Below are 20,896 nucleotides of genomic sequence, written 5' to 3'. Positions count from 1 at the left end.
AAAGAATCAGAAATCACATTGACCTCAGATTAAATGAGACCCTAGTCTGCTTACTGAGTGTCTCTAAATTTTGTATCCTTGTTTGTAAAATGGGTATAATGATATCAACCTAATTGAGTTTTAATGATTAAAGCCATTTATAAAGCTCCTGACATAGAGTGTTAGGTGCTTGGTCAATGATTATTTTTACCCTTTCCATCTCTTAGCATGGTATTAGACACACACAATAGGCGTCTATATTTTATCTTGATTTATACTATTTAGAGACAGGTCAGGAGTCATGTTAGCTATTATTCTTGACTACTGTGTTTCTGTGGCCTACTGCAGGCCATTTAATCTTCCTTCACATCAGTTATGTGGAAATAAATGTTAACAAGCATGAAAACTTTTTTTTTTTGTTTTTTTAACAAATTTGCTTTTTATCTTTCCTCATCAGGGAACTCTTTCTGAAGACTAATGCTCAGTTGACAATTCGTTGCAGGCAATTACTATCTGAACTTTCCTACATTTATCCTATTGATTTGGTAAGTTTCAAATTTTCTGGAAAGAAAAACATTTTTTTCAAGATGGTTTCTGTTTGAAATGTTTTCTCAATGAAAAAACCCATTTCACAGCATAAAATCTTCTAGTCCCATCCACCTTGTTGCAAATGGCAAGATTTCATTTCTTTTGATGGCTGCATAATATTCTATTATATATATATACCACATCTTCTTTCTCCATGGGGGTAGGGAAGGAAAAAATGAAATAAGATGGGATCAGGAGGGAAAAAAACCATAAGACTCTTAATTTCACAAAACAAACTGAGGATTGCTTGAGGGGAGAGGAGGTCTGTGGAGAGGATGGTTGGGTTATGGACATTGGGGAGGGTATGTGATATGGTGAGTGCTGTGAAGTGTGTAAGCCTGACGAATTCACAGACCTGTACCCCTGGGACAAGTAATATATTATATGTTAATAAAAATAATTAATAAAAAAAAGAGGAAAAAATTATTTTAAAAAGGAAATAATAATAAACTCATTGTTCCAGTCTTAATCACATGTTCTGTCATGATTCATTCAGAAGCTAATATCTGTTTAAAAAGTGGGTGCATGTTAGGTTCCACCATTTGTTTTTTTTGTATCAGTTTGGTGGTGGAATGCACTCAACTTCATCTGAAAGAATGCCAAATAACTTCTGGTCTCTTTAAGATCTTTTTTACTCAGCTAGATTATCAATTACCATCAATTCTGACACATACATGCAGAATTGTATATGTGCTGCTTTAAAAATATAACTGGTAATTAATTTGTATTAGTACTACTTAGGAAATTCCTGGGGTAACTGTCAGGATGTGAAGTTTTTGAAACTAGTTTCTTAAAGTAAATTGAAAAATAAAACTTCACTAAAACTAAAATGATGAGAATTCTTTTTTAGAGAGCCAGATCACTAAATTTGAAGATTTTATTTTCTTTTTAATGAAAAACGATTTAAAAGACTAATTTTCTGAGAGGAAAGCTAATGGGATTTTAGGTTGCTCACAGAATCTTGTTAATTCCACTTAAAAATCTTCATTTATAACTATGAATTGATCAAGGAATATTTTTGTAATAAAAATTTTACATGGCTTTTTGTTTGGACATGATGTTTTAAATGTTTATATTATTGAAAATTTCAAGTATATACAAATGTACAGATAGTAGTATAATGAATTATTATATACTCGTCACCCAGCTTCAACAATATTATCATTATGATAATATTTTGAGTGTAGGACAATATTGTCTTTGAGTTAACACTGACCTACTGAATTCTTCGAGATATGACTTGGGGTTTCTTTGCTTTACATGGAAAAAATTAATTTCTTTGGTTATATTCACAGAATGAGCATAAGGATTACTTTGTATGTGGTGTCAAGTTGCCCAATTCTGAGGACTTCCAAGGTATTTTATTTCTTTTTGCATCTAATGATTTATATAATAACTGGGTATGTTTCAGAGAAAAATAGAGATTTCTTGAAGTGTTGGTTGCCTAGCACTTTATCCAGAGGGTTTTTGGACCTTCTGTCCCTTCCCAGCTGAAAGAACATAGCCAGTCTGATGGGAGATGTAAGAGAATATTTAATTCTAATCATGGGGAAAAACTATTAAGTTGTCTATTTGAAATTTAAAGGAAAATTGTTTTAAATGAGCTTTAAAAAAATCAGACAGTTGGTTTCTTAAGAATACGAATAATCACTCTATCCTTTTGGTTTGATTTTCCTGAAAAATTTGTCTCTGGGAGCAGGAGAATAACAAACACTAATCTGTTCTATTGTTATTTAGAAAATCACATTTCTGGTAACATGAAACCACTACCATGGTTTCAACATTTATTATACTGTCATTTTTGTCCTCTTTCCAGTAAGAAAAAATGACATTAAAGATATTACAGGCTATGGTTCTTAGTAATTGCTATATTTATAGTATTTTAATTTTCCTAATCTCTTTACCAGTAGGCCAAAGAAAAGAACTTATTTTATTTGACATATTGGTAAAGAGGTTTTGTTTTTTTTTAATTGTTAGCAGAGTGGGTTCTTTTCCCTTAGCCTGTACAGTGCTTTGAGGCCTACTAAATAGCTTCATAGATTATTCCTGAAGGTGGTGTATTATCTATTTGGGAAGAAGTTATTAAAAAGGGGCATTATTAGTTTTGTTTCAGACTTTCTTCCATTTCCCAATAAAGAAAATGTTATTTATGGTCATTTAACATTTCAGACTAATTTGTTACCTCCTTTGGCCTTTACAACAGCCCTTACAAGAAGTAGTTGGGACATAATATGAGTGATAAAACAGGAATGGGAAAACCTATGTTAAAGTCCTGGTTCTCTTTCTAGAAACCATGTAGTTTGGAACAAGCCATCCATACTTTGAATTGTTTTCCTAATCAATAGTATGAACATATTGATTCATGTCCTTACCAGTTCTGCGTTATTGTTGTGCAGATTAGATCTGTAAAAGCATGACATTTGCCTAATCTTTAATCCTCACAAAAACAAAGGAAACCTATAAGGAAAGTGGTATAATTTCATATTACAATGTATAAATGAGCTATTTAGTGACTTGCTCAATACCACAAAGCTAGGTAATGATCTAGCTGGAATTTGTTTGGTTTCCATTATAAAATGTTCCAATCTCTTTAAATCATACAAATGTGCTTTGGTGTTAATTTTGGGCAAAGTTAGGACGTCCTGAAGGTCATAGCACATCTTTTTCCTCATTTCTTCATTCAACAAACCTTATTAAATACCTTGAGCCCTGTTCCAGGGATACAAAGGATTCATTCATTGGAAAATATTATTTGAGCACACCGATATGCCAGGCACTGTGCTGGGTTTTGAGGATATAATAATAGAAAACACAAATACGTTCTCTCCTTTCATAGAGCATAATATCTGTTAAGAGAGACAGCCAATAAATAAGAAGGAATATACTATCAGAGACAATAGGGGAGCCTACTTTAGATAAAGCAGTCAAAGAAGACCTGAGGGGAAACATTTAGCAGAAAGTTTGAAGGTTGAAAGACTCTAACTCTGCTGCATCGGGGGGAGGAGCTTGCTGGAAGAGGATGCACGAAGCACGAAGTTCATGATGGAGGAATAGGCTTGGCATATCTGCAAACAATTTAGGGTTGGGAGGTATGAGAGAAAAGACCTATATTTTGGGCAAATCATGGAATCTCTCGGCTTAATTTTGTCACCGTAAAATGAGGTAATATCCATATCTCTAATTTATTGTCAGAACTGAATGAGATAATATTTGAAAGCACTTTTCATATAAGATAATTTATATAAAGGTAGTTGGAATTAGTTGCAAGAGAGAGGAGGTAAAGGAAGGAAAGTAGGAGGGAAAGAAGGAAGGACAGAAAAGACCAAACCTGTATTGGAGAGTAGAGCGCAGGGGGAAGAGTTACCTCAGAGGACATAGGAGGGGTCAGCCAGGGCCTTGAGGCCGCTGTAAGGAGTTTATGTTTTATTCTCAGTGGAGGGGGGAGACCCTGAAAGGCTTCAAGAAGGGGATGACATGAGCTGATTTGTGTTTTTAGAAGTCACTCTTCCTGCTAATACAGAATAATCTGCAGGGAGGCAGTAGGGGAATCCAGGATATCTGTATTGGTGATGGTCACCTTACTCCACTCTGAGATGTTTCTTGATTCTATTTTTGTTTTATATGAATTGTTTCCCAGTTTTTCTTAGCTTTCATTAGCTCTCTGTTCTTAGTATGTCCACCAAACCGAATATATTTTTCCTTCCCTTTAAAAAATTAGCTTAGCTTTTTAGTGCAGTTGCTGAAAAATGAAATGGGAGATGAAATGAAACAAATGGGCAGTTTTACTCTAAGGCCCCAGTCAATCCCTATGAGGCCTAGCAGTCAGAAATTTTAAGAAGCACATGTGGTGGTATTAGACTTTAAAATCTTATGTTAGCATTTTGCAAGGCACTTCCATATACTCAACTCATTGAGTGCCTCGTGGGTGTTACCTGTGGGGCCACGTGCTCAGAGAACACAAAGAGGTGTAGGGCGTTGCTCCTACCTCAGTGAGATTTCAGTCCGGGTGAGGCCGTTAAACTTGTAATCAAAGCCTTTGAGACACATTTATTGATTTCATACTCTGTGTCAGGCACTTTGAAGTTCATAATGGGGACAGAAGATTCAAAGAAGTAGATATAATCAGTGCCACCAGGAGGGGAGCAGGAAAACCTTTACAGAGAAGATGGTGCCTGAGGTGTCTTAAAAGACAAAATAGTATTCCCCTGTTGGAAGAAGAGGAAGAGGACATTTTAGATTGGGCGAGTAGAGAAATGTGGTAACATGGAACATCGTGCATGGTGCTTCTTGTTTATTTAATTCTCACAACTGTGAGAATGAATTCTTTCTGTGAGGGAAAGAATTGTATTCCATTTTCTTAAGACAAGAAAATTGAAGCTCAGAGAGATTAATTAATTTTTCCAGAGACTCATACTAGCCAGTGGCAGAGCTAAAGTCATTTCTGGTCAGCTTTCTGGTCACCCTGATTTTAAGATTAATATTATTCCTATCATGATGCAGTTTGTGTCCTTGTTTTGAATAAAACCTCTTCCAAACTTCTGACAACTTTTTAGTGTTTTGTAACAGCTGCATTCTCGGTCCTTCTCTAGTAAGGACCTCCACACTGGTTATTCTGTGATATTCATGAGACTTTGCTGGGACAGACTTTCCATTGCTTGGGTTGACACTGTCTGGGAAACTCTACCATAGTCGCCCAACCTTTATTGTGCTTTTTTAAATGGGTAAGTTACTGGTAGAGTTTGCCAAAGAGGCCTGGACACGATGGGAGAAAGTTGTCTGCTGAAGGGTATTCGTTTGAGTTCCATTGACTGAGACATTTCTCATAAAAAAAATTGTTTGTGTGTGTTTTTAAGTAATCCATAACACAAGAGCCTTTTGTGGTAATGAGACCCAGATTTCCTTCTGTGTCTGTATCCCTTTATGCAGGCATGATTTCTTGGAAAGGAGAGACCATATGTCAAACAGTGTCTCATTGAGAACATGGAATGATTCCATAGATGCTGTGGCAGTGATTAGAGTCTTAAATATTTTGTCCTGTCTGGATCAGTGGGTGCTTGGTTCCTTAACAAATCAGCTGCCTCAGTGATTGGGAAGGCAGGATGGTAAGAGCCTTTAGATCACTTATTGTACTTGGATGCATTTGAATATTAATAGTTTGTCCAACATATAAGTCAAAGGGGCATTTGAATTAATTTTTAATATTGTCATGGCCGTTGTGGGTTGATGGTATTTATTATCATAAAAATTACACGAAAGCTGCTACTCTCAATAACTCTTCTACATTTAAAAAGCAAATTGGAAATTATTATTAGGAGGAAACTGCAATTTTTTGTTTTGTTTTTAAGCCCCCGAAAACACTGTTTAAATTAGAATCTTTTTCACACACCTGAGTCTTACAGTTTATTCCTGTTACTCCCTGAATCCTTCCACTGTCCCTCAACTTCTTCTCACCAACAAACCTATCATCTGTAACCTTTCTCACCCCCAGAGCAGCATAAGGAACACAAACCTCTGCTCTGCATTAGGTGTTAGGGACGTCATTAATGCTTACTGGAAAAGCACACCCCAGAGAGCCAGGTTTTGGCTTTGGCAGGTAGAAAGTCTTTTAGATCTTGGAATGCTGGAAACCTTAAACCTTTTGGTTTTTTAGCTGAAGTGATTGGCAACAGAAAGTGACATCTGAGGTTCGTGGCCAGCAATAGCCATAATTAACCACATGAGCTCACATTTTCCCACTGGAGGTTCAGTGGTCTTGGGGTGATGAAAGTGACTTCCCTACCAGGAGGTGGTTTTCCTTTTGAGGGTATTGGGATACCCTTGGGCCCTGTAATGCCTCACCCGTGGTCCTTTAAAATGCTTTTTAATATAAAGCTTCAATATTGGAAATCCAACACCATGGTGTTTAACAGTGAGGCTCTGCCTGAGCACTGTGGCCTGGAATGGGAAACAACCTGGGGCCTTTAATAGGTGGAGCAGGGAGTCTTGTGGAAACAATGGTGAGTGCAAATAACCAGAATCAAAACTGATTTCCAGTATTATCCAGTTTCCAGGTTTTGCTGTTTCTGTTTGGATTTTTAGTTCCATGTGTAGGCTTCTCTTAGGGTGCCTTTTTATCTTAAAGCAGAATTGTTTGGGTCATTGAAGAGAGGTGATGTTAGAAGACTATTTTTTATTCTTTTAGTAAATATGTGGACATGGTCTCGAGATTTGCAAACTCACTTCCTTAATATTAAGCTTTTAGAAATATGAAAAAATGTAGGTGCTTGCATCTTTAGCATTGGATAGGGTTTTTTTTTAAGCACTCATAGTTTGCATTTGACCTGTTTGGAAGGCTAATTAAGAGGCCTTCTCCTGCATTCCAGAAGTTTGCAAATTCTTTTCTGTCTGGCCACATAGGAAAGGAAAAGCTTAGTGTGAAGCATATATAGGAAAGTGCAAACTTAGTGCAGCATTATCCTTCATTACTGTAAATCGTCTCCTCGATTTTCTTCTCCTCTCCCTTCTAAAAGAAGGTTCTTAGAGACCAAGTCCTTTTACTGATAGGAATATTTCAATTTCCATATGCCCTATCCTTTATGGAAAGCAGGAGACACAGGAGTCCGTGACCTGTGACAGAACTCCTGTCCCGGCTCTGACTCCAGGGATAGAGGAATTTGGGGGTCACAGGTGTATATATGATCCTCTGTCTTATTCCATCACTCATGGATTTTACCTGTATGGTTCTGAGCAAGTCTCTTATACCACCTAAATCATTTGTCTCATCTCCAAATTGATAGCATCAGACTCAGTGATTTCTCAGGTTTCTCCTAGCTGTAACATTATATATGATGATTAAACCGCACTTGATCTTAGCCAAAAGGCCGAGAAGCGATGATTAAACCGTAATGAATTTACAGTGTAGTGTAATATAATTTCAGTCTCTAAGGTGGTGTGATATACAGACTTCAAAAGAAGTAAAGCATTATACTAAAGGTATTTGGGTGGGACTGGGGGAAGAGGACATGGTCTCTAAGAACGATTAGGATTCTTGTCAGTTAGGGCATGTTTGAATAGTCAGTTGAAATGAATGCTGTTTCTTCCTTCCTTCCTTTCTTCTTTCCTTCCTATCAGTTTGGTTTGAAAGAACATCAGACATTAGTGCGAGAAGCCCATTCTCAGTCTAGCACAGTACAAGTCACTGGTAACTCTGTGTTCTTTGCCCTTACAAGAAAAGTGTGAAGGAACTGAGATAGTATGTGTGTGTCATCGGCTTGGTACAGTCTAGGTTCCCAAGTTACGAAATTGTTACGTGTTCCACACTACACTTCTGAGAGAGTATGGTCAAGTGCTTAAGGATGGAGGTGTTGTTGTCAGGCCAACCTCTATTGTAGTTCTGGAGTACTTGAGACAGATCCTTAACTTCTTTGACCCTTAGTTTCTTCATCTATGAAATGAACAAAATAGGATATAAAAAGGTGCCCAGTTTAGTAATTGCTGATGAATTAATGACTGTCATAAAGTACTATAGTCAGTTCTAGGCAGAAGAGAAGTACACAATGAAAGTTACCTGTTTTTATAGTGTTTGATTGTGTATAAAGAAACCAAGAATCTGCCACGATGGTCAGTGGTGGAGAACGAACTGGTGAACAGATCACATAGGGCCGTTCCTACAACAAGAAGGTAGTCCTTAGCTAATAAGTGTAAGTATTAAAAAGAATTTGAAAACCATTTCTAGTAATTGAAGTTTAGGTACCCTTCGAAATCAGGAAACCCTCAAGCCAAAGATGCCTCAATTATTTCCGCTTTTCTCTAGCCAGAGATAGTCTAGATTATGTGTTAAATCTTTCAGAGTGTGTATATGTGAACTCTTAAAAGTATTTTGGGAATACTGTATACCAAACAGTTACTTTTTTGTTCCTCCTGGGGCAGGCTTAAAACGTTTTGTTATATTACTCCGTTCTGAGTACCTGGTGATTGTTATCACTTGGTAGGTAGTAGCAGAAATCTAGATGATGAGTTTAAAATGTAATTATCTGTGACTTCTTAAAAGATAAATGCTTATGTTTGACTGTAGGGCACATGCATTTTTTTCCCCAAAGTTGCTTCCGCCTAATTGCATAAATAGGATATATAGTAACTGGTTTTTGACATTTTACTTTTACTGTTTAAAATACTTTTCCTCCCTATCCTGTTTCAAATTTTGCAGTCTTATTTATGCAACACTATCTTTATGGATATTGAGAACATACCCCATAACGATACATCATGCTTTTTTACTTCACCTTAGACTTAAATTTGTACAACTGTACAACTATATTGATTATAAAGTTGTTAATGAATAAAATATATAGTGGTCATATAATGCATTATGATTAAACCTCTGAAACTGATGTTCACATCGTATGATAGACTAGGTAGTATCTCTGACTTTAAAAAAAAATGCTGGGAAGGAGAGAAAGTACTGGGTATTTGAGTGTACTAAGAACTCTTTTTTAAGATATATATATGGAATGTTAATCTCATCACAGCAATTACTGAGCAATAGTTTTTAAATATAGTAGGTGAAATTTCAGGTCATGTTAGTATGTTTAGATTTGTATAAAATTCATGTAATTTAGATGTGATTAATATTTTATTTACCAGTTATTTCTTATAAAATCTCTTGAAATTGATTTAGTATGATCTTGTAGCTACATTTATAAGGTAAATAGTTGTTTTCTCTTTCTCTGCTTTTGAATTTACAGCAAAAGATGATGGAAGCATTGCTGTTGCCCTTGGTTACACAGCACATTTGGTCTCCATGATTTCCTTTTTCTTACAAGTGCCCCTAAGATATCCTATAATTCATAAGGGATCTAGATCAACGATCAAAGATAATATCAATGATAAGCTGACTGAAAAGGAGAGAGAGTAAGTATCTTTTTTTAATGTACTTTTAACATAAGCCACCTTGAAACATGGAGTACGTTAAAAATATGAAATATGACCAACACTGTGCTGATTTTTCATATATCCTTTGTGAAGTGCTCCATTTCTTTTAAATAGAATGTGATTATTAATTTAGGTTATAATAAATAAAATCTTACATTTCCTAAAATTGTTAATGATAGCAGGGTTGACTCATTTAATTTGGTTTTGTGAGAAAAAAGTATTATATACTCCGCAGATGTTCATATAGTACCTATTTCCTGCCAGTCGCCAAGTGAAATGATTAAATATTTGTCAGACAAGCAAGAAGAGCATAAAAGGGCAGCAGGTTGTACATGTCTGAAAAGTAGATTAGTGAACTGGAAAAGAGGTCAGCAGAAAATATATTGATTGAAGGCATAAAGAAGGCACAACAACAACAACAAAAAAGAAGGCACAAGAGATGGATTATATAGAAAAGTGCTAGACTTATGTAGGACCCAATAAAAATGTCTAAGATATGTATAATTGGGATCACAAGGAGGGAGAAGAAAATACATAGGGTAAATGCATTATTTTAAGACTAGTGACAAAATTTTTCAAATTTGATGAAACACATTAAGCTACAAATTCTAGAAGCATTAAATACAACCCATTATAAGTATAAAGCAAACATACTTAGGGAAATTATAGTAAAATAGCTGAAAACCAAAGATGAAGTGAAAATATTAAAAGTGCCTAGAAGAAAAAGATTAACATCAAAGAGCATTAACTAGACTGAAAGCTAATTTCCCAATAGAATCTTTAGGAACCATAAAGGTGATGCCATGATATTTTGAAAGTACTATAAAACAGGTATGCCTGGGTGGTGCAGTCAGTTAAGCGTCCAGCTCTTGGTTTCAGCTCAGGTTCTGATCTCAGGGTCATGAGATGGAGCCCAGTGTCAAGCTTGGGTTTCTCTCTCCCACTCCCTCTGCCACTTCCTACTCCCCCTTAAATAAATAAATCTTTTTTTTTTTTTTAAGTACTATAAAACAGTACTGCCAACTTAGAATTCTATACTCAGTAAATATATCCTTCAAATTAAAGGCAAAATAAAAGACATTTCAGACCATCAAAACTGAGAAGGTGCATCCCAGCAGACCCATGCTAAGGGAAATACTAAACACAGAATAAAAGTAAACATAGCACAGAAACGTGAAAATATTTGAGGAAGGAAAAAAACCAGTAGGGTAAGTATGTGCAATGCCTGAGTGGCTCAGTCAGTTAAGCATCTGCCTTTGACTCAGGTTATGATCCCAGGGTCCTGGGATCAAGTCCCACTTTGGGCTCCTTGCTCAGTGGGGAGCCTGCTTCTCCCTCTGCCTGCCACTCCTCCGGCTTGTGCACTCTCTCTGTCTGACAAATAAACAAAATCTTAAAAAAAAAAAAAAAAGACGTAAGTATGAGTATATCTAAATTAATTTTGACTACAAAACAAATGGTAGGGTCATAAAATATGAAATACATACACATAATACATACGTGGAATTATAATGCATGACTAACAAGAGTTGCGAAGTGGAAATGGAGTTAAAGTAGTCTAAGATCCTGGCATTGTCTAGAAAAGGGTAAAGATACTGCTTTATAGTAAACTACTAATCAAGGATGTATGTCATAATCTCATAACTATTAAAAGAATTGTTGGGTATAAGCAAAAAATTAATAGATGATATAAATAGAAAAAAATTTTGAATACTTTATTAATCCAAAACAAGGCAAGAAAAGAAAGGAAAATGAACATTAAATAAGTGGTACAAATAGTGAATTTGTACTTTATGAACTCAGACATGTTCTCGAGTTACATTAAATGTAAATGTCATTAATATATTATTTAAAAATAAGGATTGTCAGGCTGAATAAAAAACTACACTTAGGGGCGCCTGGGTGGCTCAGTGGGTTGAAGCCTCTGCTTTCAGTTCAGGTCATGATCCCAGGGTCCTGAGTTCGAGCCCCACATTGGGCTAACTGCTCAACAGGGAGCCTGCTTCCCCTCTTCTCTCTCTGCCTGCCTTTCTGCCTACTTATGATCTTTGTCTGTCCAATAAATAAATAAAATCTTTAAAAAAAAGAATTTTTTTTTTACTAATTATTAGAAAAAGCAGATAAAACAATCAGAATCTAAAAGACTTGAGCAGTGCAATGAACTAGACCTGAGTTATGGGTAAAGAATATTGCACCAATGGCTATAGAATGTACATTCTTTTTCTTTTATTATTATAATGTTCAGATAGCCAAACATATATATAGTACATCATTCGGTTTTGATGTAGTGTTCAATAATTCATTAGTTGCATATAACAAGAAGTACATTCTTTTTCACGTATTCATGTGACATTTACCAAAATTGATTATGCTGGGCCTCAACAAATTTCAAGAGATTGAAGTAATTTACAGTATGTTTACTGACCATGGTGGAAATTAATAGAAATCAATAATAAAATCCCCAAACGTGTAGGTATTAAACAATGTACTTCTGTAAAACCTATAGGCCAAAGAAGGAACTACATAAAGGAAGTTTGAAATTGTTTTAAACTAAATGATAAGAGAATATAGCATATAAAAGCTTGTAAGGTAAAGCTAAATCTGTTTCCAGAAAGAAATTTATTTCCTTAAAAGTGTGCATTAGGAAAAAAGAAAGATTTAGAAATCATTCATCTAAGTCTCCTTTTGAAATCCCCAGAGAAAGAGGAGTTCATTAAACCCTAAGAAGTTAGAAGGAAGGAAAGAAGGGTAAGAACAGAAATTAGATGGACAACTGAACAATGAGAAAAAATTACAGGCAAAACATCTAGCCTTTGGGACGCCTGGGCGGCTCAGTTGGTTAAGTGTCTGCCTTTAGCTCAGGTCATGATCCCAGGGTCCTGGGATCAAGTCCTGCATCAGCTCCTTGCTTGGCAGGGATCCTGCTTCTCCCTCTGCCTGCCTCTCTCCCTGCTTGTGCACTCTCTTCCTCTCTCTCTCTGGCATATAAATAAGTAAAATCTTTATTTTAAAAAAAAAGTTCTAGTCTTTGAAACAACTGGAAAATAGATAAACCCTTAGAAAGAGGAGACAGGCAAAACAACTAGTATAAGTAAAGGGGGGAAAAGATGTCACTACAGATATATAGACATTAAAAGATAAGATCTTAGGAACAACATTATGCCTATCAATTTGAAATTCAATGCAATTGGCTACATTTCTAGAAAAAGACAACTTTCCAAAACTGTTATGTGAATGATGAAGTTTAGAAAACACTACACTTGGCTAAAGGGAAGTGGATATAGATGATTCTAGGTCAGTTATTCTCAACACTGGCTGAGCATTATTGTCATCTGGGGAGCCTTTAAAAATGAGCTTCTGACCCCCAGATTCCTGGCTTCTTCCCCAGAAATTCTGATTCAGTTAACAGGGCCCAGACATGAGGGGGTTTTTTTGTTTGTTGTTTTTTTTTTAAAGCTCCTGAAGTGATTTTAATGTGCAGTTGGGGATGAGAACTGCTGTTCTAGATTGAGAGACTATTGTTTTCATAGTAATGAAAAAATGAAATACCCTCCACTATATTTAGGAAACTGCAAGAGGAGAGGCAGGAAAGGTAGGCACCAAATGGTAGAATTTAGTGTTGTATCTGGTAGGGCAGTGACCCTTGGCTTATAGATAGAGGGCAGGGAACGCGGGTTTAGTTTAGTTTAAGTCAGTGCCTTTTAAATCCACTGATTAGTTGATAGCTGAAGTATTTTTTTTTTCAGTTTCAGAAACATAAAGAGATCCTGAAACATGTATGTGTTACAGAAGGGGACATTGATGTGTTTTCTTTTCTCTTTCTAAAAAGTGGATGTGAAATTCACATAAGATTAACTTTTTTAAAGTGTTAAAAAAAAAAGTGTACAATTCAGTGGCATTTAATATGTTTGCAGTGTTGTGCAACCACCACCTCTGTCTGTTTCCAAAACAATTCATGACCTCAAAAGAAAACCCTGTACTCTTAAGCAGTCGCTCCCTATTCTTCCCCCACCCAGTGCCCCCTTCCCTCAACCCCTGGTAGTGACCCATCTGCTTTCTGTCTATGTAGCTTTATCTATTCTCGATATTCCATATAAATTGAGTCATATAAGATGTGATCTTTTGTTTAAGGTTTCTTTCAAAGCTTGTGTTTTCGGGGGTATCCATGTTGTAGCAGAATCAGTACTTCGTTCACATTTACAGCTGAATAATATTCCATTGAATGTAATACCACATTTTGTTCATCCATTTATCTGTTGACAAACATTTGGGTCATATCCACCTTTGGCAGTTGTGCCTAGTGCTGTATGAGCATTCATGTACACGTATATGAGTATCCACTTTTAGTTCTTTTGAATATACATCTTGGAGTAGAATTGCTGGGTCATACGGTAATTCTATGTTTAACTCTTTGAGGAACCTCCAAATTGTTTTCCACAGCAGCCACACCAGTTTACATTTCCGGTGTGAAGTAGTATATCATTGTAATTTTCATTTGTATTTCCTTAATGACTAATGATGTTAAGCATCTTTTCATGTCCTTGCTGCCATTTGTTTATTTTCTTTGGAGAAATATCTGTTCAAGTCTTCTGCGCATTTTTCAATTGGATCATTCTTTTTTTTTTTTTAATTGTTGAACAGGAAGACTTCTTTATGTATTCTGGATACTAGATCCTTATCATTACATCATTTGTAAGTATTTTCTTCCCATTTGTTAGAGTTTAAGGCCTAAAACTAAGGTATATATTATGTGCTGCCTTGACACCTGGTGAAACCTGGAAGGCCTAGAATATCCCCTCCCTTTGCTGTTCCTGTGGATAAAGGTCCCTTATCTAAATAAGACTCTTCCTTATTCAGGGACCTAGGTGTAGTTTCTTCTAATTCCTCAGTGGTAAATTTCAGTTCCTTGCCAGCTGGGGAATTGTGGAAAGAAACCAATCACATCTTCCCACAAGAACCAGTCAGCACTGCCTCCTTTTAATACAAAAAAAGTCTGTCTCCCACAGACCCTGGTTGTTCACAGTCTTTCTGTATGTAATCCCATGTAATCCTGCATTCCATGGTAGTGTCCTCCTCCCCTAGGCTATGAGTATATGTGACTAATAAGCTGCTCTCAGTCTCATCTGTCATTCATTGATTCTCTCTACTGCTTTTTTATTCTCTATTTTATCTCCACTCTAACCTGTTATTTCCCTCATTCTGCTAGCTTTGGCTTTTGTTTTCTGCTTCTGTAGATGTAAAGTTTAGGTTACACTGACGTAAGATCTTTCCCTTTTTTGAAGATATTGATTGATTGATTGATTGATTGATTTGGGAGAGAGAGAGAGTGCCCCAGGCATGAGCTGAGGGAGAGGTGTGGGGGGAGGGGAGGGGAAGGGAGAGGGACAAGCAGACTACGCTGACTACAAAGCCTGACATGGGGCTCAATCCCACAATCCCATCACCCCTGAAATCATGAACAGAAAGCAAGAGTCAGGTGCCCAGCCGACTGAGCCACCTAGGCACCCCAAGACCTTTCTTTTTTTAATGTCAGTGTTTAATTCTATAAATTCCCACATTGTATTAATTTAGTATGTTTTATTTTTATTTTCATTCATCTCAGAGTACTTTCTAATTCCCTTCATTGGTTGTTTAGGAGAATTTAATTTTCTCATACATTTGAATTTTCTCGTTTTCTTTATTTATTGATATCTAGTTTCATTCCATTGTGATGGAGAAAATAATTTATGATTTCAGTATTTTAACATTTTTATGACTGTTTTGTGGCCTAACATGATCTATCTTAGAGAATGTTCCACATGCTTTTGAGAAGACTGTGTATTCTACTGTTGTTAGATGCAGTATTCTATATATATATATATATATATATATCTGTTAAGTCTAGTTGGTTTTATAGTATTGTCAGGTCCTCTATATCTTCATGGATCTTTTCTCTAGATATTTTTATCCATTATTGAGAAGTGGCGGGGGGGTGGGAGGTTGGGGTACCAGGTGGTGGGTATTATAGAGGGCACAGCTTGCATGGAGCACTGGGTGTGGTGAAAAAATAATGAATAATGTTTTTCTGAAAATAAATAAATTGGGGAAAAAAATAATAAAAATAAATAAATAAATAAATAAATAAATAAAAAGAAAGTATAGTATTAAATACACTCTTGAACTATTATTGTAGGACTGTTTCTTCATTTCTGTTAATGTTTGCTTCATATATTTTGGGGTTCTTTTGTTTGGTGCTTCTGTTTTTAGTTGTTATTTCTTCTTGATGAATAGACCCTTTCATTGACCTATTTTCCTTTTTTTTTTTTTTAAAGATTTTATTTATTTGAGAAAGAAAGCATGAGCAGGAGGGAGGGGTAGAGGGGAGGGGCAAGCAAACTCCCTGCTGAGGAGAGAGCCTACCTGGGGCTCTTCATCCCAGGACTCCCAGACCAGGATCACCATCTAAGCCAAAGGCAGACACTTAACCAACTGAGCCACCCAGATGCCCCAATCTTTTTTGCTTTTTGTAACAATTTTGACTTAAAGATTGTTTTGTCTTTAATTATTATTAGTATAATTATTAGTATAGCCACACCAACTTTCCCTTGATTACTGTACACATGGAACATCTTTTCCATCTTTAAACTTTGAACCTATTTGTATGTTTGATCTAAAATGAATCTCTTATAAAGAGCATATAGTTGGATTATGTTTTTTTATCAGTTCTCCAAATCTCTGTCTTTGATTGGTGAGTTTAATCTCTTTATTTTTTTTAAGATTTTTATTGAAAGATTTTATTTATTTATTTGATAGAGAGAGAGAGATCACAAGTAGGCAGGGAGGCAGGCAGAGAGAGGAGGAAGCAGGCTTTCCGTCGAGCAGAGAGCCCAATGTGGGGCTCGATCCCAGGACCCTGGGATCATGACCTGAGCTGAAGGCAGAGGCTTAAACCCACTCAGCCACCCAGGCGCCCCGAGTTTAATCTATTTACATTTAATATAATTATTTGTATGGAAGGACTATTTGCTTTCATTTTGCTATTTGTTTTCTGTATTTCTTATACCTTTTTGTGCTTCATTTTTCCTATTACTGCCCTCCACCTTTTTGATTCAGTACACATTTCTAATTTGGTATACCACTTCCTTTTCAGTATATTTTAAAGATATTTTCTTACTCATTACCCTGGGGATTACAGCTAATATCCTATATTTGTAACAGTCAAGTTTGAATTGATAACAACTTAGCTTTAATAGTATACAAAATTCCACCCCTCTGTATCTCAGTCCTCCCACCTTTATGTTGTTATTGTCAGAAGTTACATCTTTATACGCTGTGTGCCCATAATACTGTCTTTTTCATTCACCTATGCAGTTACCTTTCTGGAGATCTCTTTTTTTTTTGTACAGCTTTGAGTTTGTCTGGTGTCCTTTCATTTCAACATGAAGCCTTCACTTCCTGCTTTCAGTAAGCCTAGCAATCAGCCAGAGGTGAAAGCCTAGGGCCTTCTCAGGTCTTTTCTGAGTATGCGTCCTATTATGGGCATGTAGGTAACTTCTGTCTTCCTCAGTTTATATGGGCACTTTTGAAAACACTGATTTTTCAAAGAAACTCTCTGCAAATTTACCTCCCAGGCTTTAGACAGTCTTTTGTACGTCTCAGCCTTGATCTTCCATACAAGGAGACTGTCGGATTTTGCCTTATATCTTGAACAATGTCCCCTGCTTTTCACTTCTGAGTGAGTAGTTTTGACTAGGCAAAGTCAAGGCAAGCGCCTTGTTAGTACTTCAAGTAGCCCCTAGACAAGTTAGGACAGACAGATTTTTTTAGAATAAAGTCTGCTTGGCTCCCTTATGCACTTGGGATCAAGGCCGCACAGTGGCAGACTCCTTTCTTCAAGATCACTGCTGGAGAGGGAGTTACAGATGGTGTGAGTAGAAATTCTGTGAAACTTTTCTCTTGATTTTGAGTTTCCTTGTTCTTGATTCAGTGTTCAGCCTATTGTTTGTGCACTTTTGACTTTTTTCAGAGTTCTAGTAAAGTTGTCTAACAGCTTTTGCTTTAAAAAAAAAAAAAATTCCTGGAGGGACAAGTCCTTAGATCTACCTCCTCCCCTGTTTTTGCTGCCATCATTCCATTTGTTTGTTTAATGAAGGAAAACATTACTTACAAGGGATGAAGGGACCTGTGATTTTAATTAAGCATGACCACAGAAGATGACCTTGTAGTTTTGAGAGTGGTCACCCTCCTAATATTCTCTAGCTTCCATATTAAACAAACTTTAAAACTCTGTGTTTTTTAATCAATTTTGTACGTGGTGATCTGACTTATTATACATGGTGATCTGACTTAAAATATTAGCTATGTAGGAAAAGCAGTTGGGGAGCTTGAAGGAAAGCTGTCCCTCAAAATGATACTCTCTCTCCAGATCAGCTACACACTTTAATTTATGAAGGAGCAGCTTAACATGTGGGCAACTCCCAATACTATGCCACAGTGTGAGTAGTAGCAGTAATTTATCAATTAATTTATTTTCCTAACTAGTTTGGGAGGCCAGCTTGATTTAGGTGTTTCTTTGGCAGCCACAAGAAACACAGGAATTGCATTTTTGTGAACTAATTTTTGCATTTTACTGCTATCTTCCCCCTTTACTGAAACATATATTGTATTTTATTGATTCTAATATAAGTATTTTTGACATTTTGATATTGCTAAAAATGGGGTGCCTCTTATAATTAATGGCATTATCTTTTCTTAGTGGTGCATAAATGAATGCTGCAGTTCGCAAAAGATGCTATCTCAGATTTTATAAACTATCAGATATTTTAGGTGGCTCTATGCAGTTTAGTAAAGCACTTTGTATACTTTTTGGAACAACATTGATGTACATGTAGATATATAAATGTTAATTTATTGCTTATGCTTGTTGATTCAATCAGTCTCTCAGTTATACTTAGCCTGGATCACTGAAAGAGCAGAGACCTGGTTTTCTTTTCTCCTGAGTTTGTCAGTGTTGATGAAAGCATTTCCAGGTTATTAGATGGAATCAGGTCTTCATGGGAGATGGAATTGAATGACTCATCGGATGCGTTACACTTGTTGTAATGGGCCTAGGAATCCTCAACCTCTGCCCTGTCTGATTACCTGCTTCATCTGGCTATTGGCACATGAACAGGGGAGTTCAGAGACCTATTTGGCCAGTTTTGCTGTGCGCGTGGGTGGAGACTAGTTCTTTGCTTTGTCTGGCCTGTTTGAAACACAGGTTTGGACCGATGCCTTGCCTAAACCGTCACTCGTGCACCTGCACACTGTAAAGGGAAACTCTGAAATCTGTGCTGCGTTCGTTTTGAGGCTCAGACCACAAAACACGAAGGAATGTAACCAGAATCCAGCCACAGTGTTCTTTTACCCTTTATGTCTTCTTTCACTGAGGACTGAAAAGTGGGTTTTAAAGTGATTTTTAAAATGAAATGTATTAGTCATTGTTACTGCGCTACTTAACTGTTTGCTAGATGATACATTCCGGATGGATTACTGAAACGATCATTGAGCTAGGACATAGCGGGTCGGAGCATATGGCTTTTTCAAGCCCTCAAACAACACCTTAAGTTGGTTATTTTACTCTCAGAAGGAGTGGTGTAATTGGCAGGCACTCTTGAAACTTCCTGACCTGTCCACGACAAGGCTTTTATGAATCCAAATTACTAAAAGATGCTTAGCTGTTTGTCTATAATGGAATCATTGGAACCTAGAGACATGTAAATGCTGCTTTTCCCATTTCCTTCATTGTTTTGTTTATTCCTGTGGAAGATCCTGAGTGAACCCTGAGAGATGCCTTTTTTACTTGGCTGATTCTGATTTCTTATAGAGACAGAAGTTTTAGAGTATATAAAGAAAGTGTGATGTGTTCGAAAACAGCTAATATTGGACCCAGATCATAGTCATTGCCTGTGGTTCTGATGCTCATGAGAGAATGAATGGTCTGTTTGAACGATCTAACACCTTTTCTGTGACTGAATACACAAGGCAGTCATGTATACCTACATATAAGGACTGGCCAGACATGTTCCAGTCCTGTGACTAGAGTCTTTTCTTTTTCTAGCAGCCACTGGGGCAGGTCTGTGGCATGTTTATGGAGCTCCCCTTTCAGCATAACTTGATTGCATTTTGCCAGGAAGGAGGAAACAGGCATTTTCAGAGTGGCCATGAGCTGAGCAATTCCCTATTTCTGTATTCCTTCAGCCTACTTTTTGGCATGGCAACACTGACTTGTTGAATAAATGAATGAGAATTTTTCTAATGGCATCCCCTTGAAGAGTTAGGATACCATGAACGTTGCTTGCAAAGAAGGAAATTCTCTATAGTAATAGTGACCAGCATCTGGGTTTTTGTTGGTATAAAACTTATATTAAAAACATAAATGTTTTCAGACTGCTGTACTTCTGACTCTTCATTTTTATTATTACCTGCTTTAGACATACTTAACCACCTGCTGACACATCTTATATTAAGAATTATAGACTCCTTCCTATAAGACTCCTCAGCTTCTGTTTGTTAATCAAGCTGTTTTAATGCAGACCCTTCAGAAATGGGTTGCTGTTTTCACTAAATTAGCATCTGTTTGCTTTCATAGCATCCAATTAAATCCCATGGCCTCCTTCCAGAAGTAGAGATTTTCACATCACGCTTAGGCTTCAGTGCTATGGCTTTAATTTTCAACTCTTCTACTGTTTATCCTATAAATTAGAACATTCTTTATAACCTTTCATCTTCATTTTATTATAGGTTGTTGCTCAGATGCTGGCATTTAGAACACTCAGTACCCTGGATCTCAGACCTTTAAATTGAACAATGAATGTGATGACTTCAGGCAGTTGGGTAGACCACATGCTTTGGTGTTTTTTGTTTTTTGTTTTTAAATTTTTTCCTTAATGTATAACTTAAAAGTATCATCAAACAAATATTTTTCAAGGTGACTAATATTACTGAAATGAATGAAACCATTCTTTCAGATTTTCCACTTGATTACAGGAATATGACCCAGGAATAAAAATCTGTTAGTATGAAAACTTTACCAAATGTCTGTAGTCTAGCTCCATTATAACTACCTAAGGGAACACCATGGAATGAATAGAAGATGGGAAAAAAAAATGTTTATATCTATGCAGAATTACAGATTTATTGTGTTTTAGAGCCAGTGTATTATTAGGTTGTATGATTTAACTCTTCAGTTCACATATAGAGAAACAGGCTGATATTAAGCAAGGTCATGTAACAAATTAACTAAGAATTCACTTTAATATGGCCCATTGAAGAAAGCAAGCCCAGAAGATAGTATGCTAACTATAAATGTAGTACTTTTAAGCAAACACTTGGGAGATGGAAGAAGTGTGTTTATCAAGAAGGGACTGTAAAGATACCTAGGAATAAACCTAACCAAAGA

The 20,896-nt window shown here is 36.4% G+C and overlaps 1 protein-coding gene across 1 annotated transcript in view; it reads left to right on the top strand.

The window, feature by feature from the left end:
• The window catches only part of UVRAG (UV radiation resistance associated), a 305,816-nt gene that overhangs the window by 178,251 nt on the left and 106,669 nt on the right, over positions 1 to 20,896 (top strand). Inside the window, exons 10-12 of the mRNA XM_044258508.1 lie at positions 437 to 524; positions 1,863 to 1,923; positions 9,291 to 9,456. Of these exons, the coding sequence (XP_044114443.1) occupies positions 437 to 524; positions 1,863 to 1,923; positions 9,291 to 9,456 (315 nt within the window). The remainder of the gene's footprint in view (positions 1 to 436; positions 525 to 1,862; positions 1,924 to 9,290; positions 9,457 to 20,896) is intronic.

Source organism: Neovison vison, chromosome 7 (assembly GCF_020171115.1).
Source record: "Neovison vison isolate M4711 chromosome 7, ASM_NN_V1, whole genome shotgun sequence".
NCBI lineage: Eukaryota > Metazoa > Chordata > Mammalia > Carnivora > Mustelidae > Neogale > Neogale vison.
The sequence above is the reverse complement of the archived record's forward strand: the minus strand, read 5'-3'. Positions and strand labels throughout refer to the sequence as shown.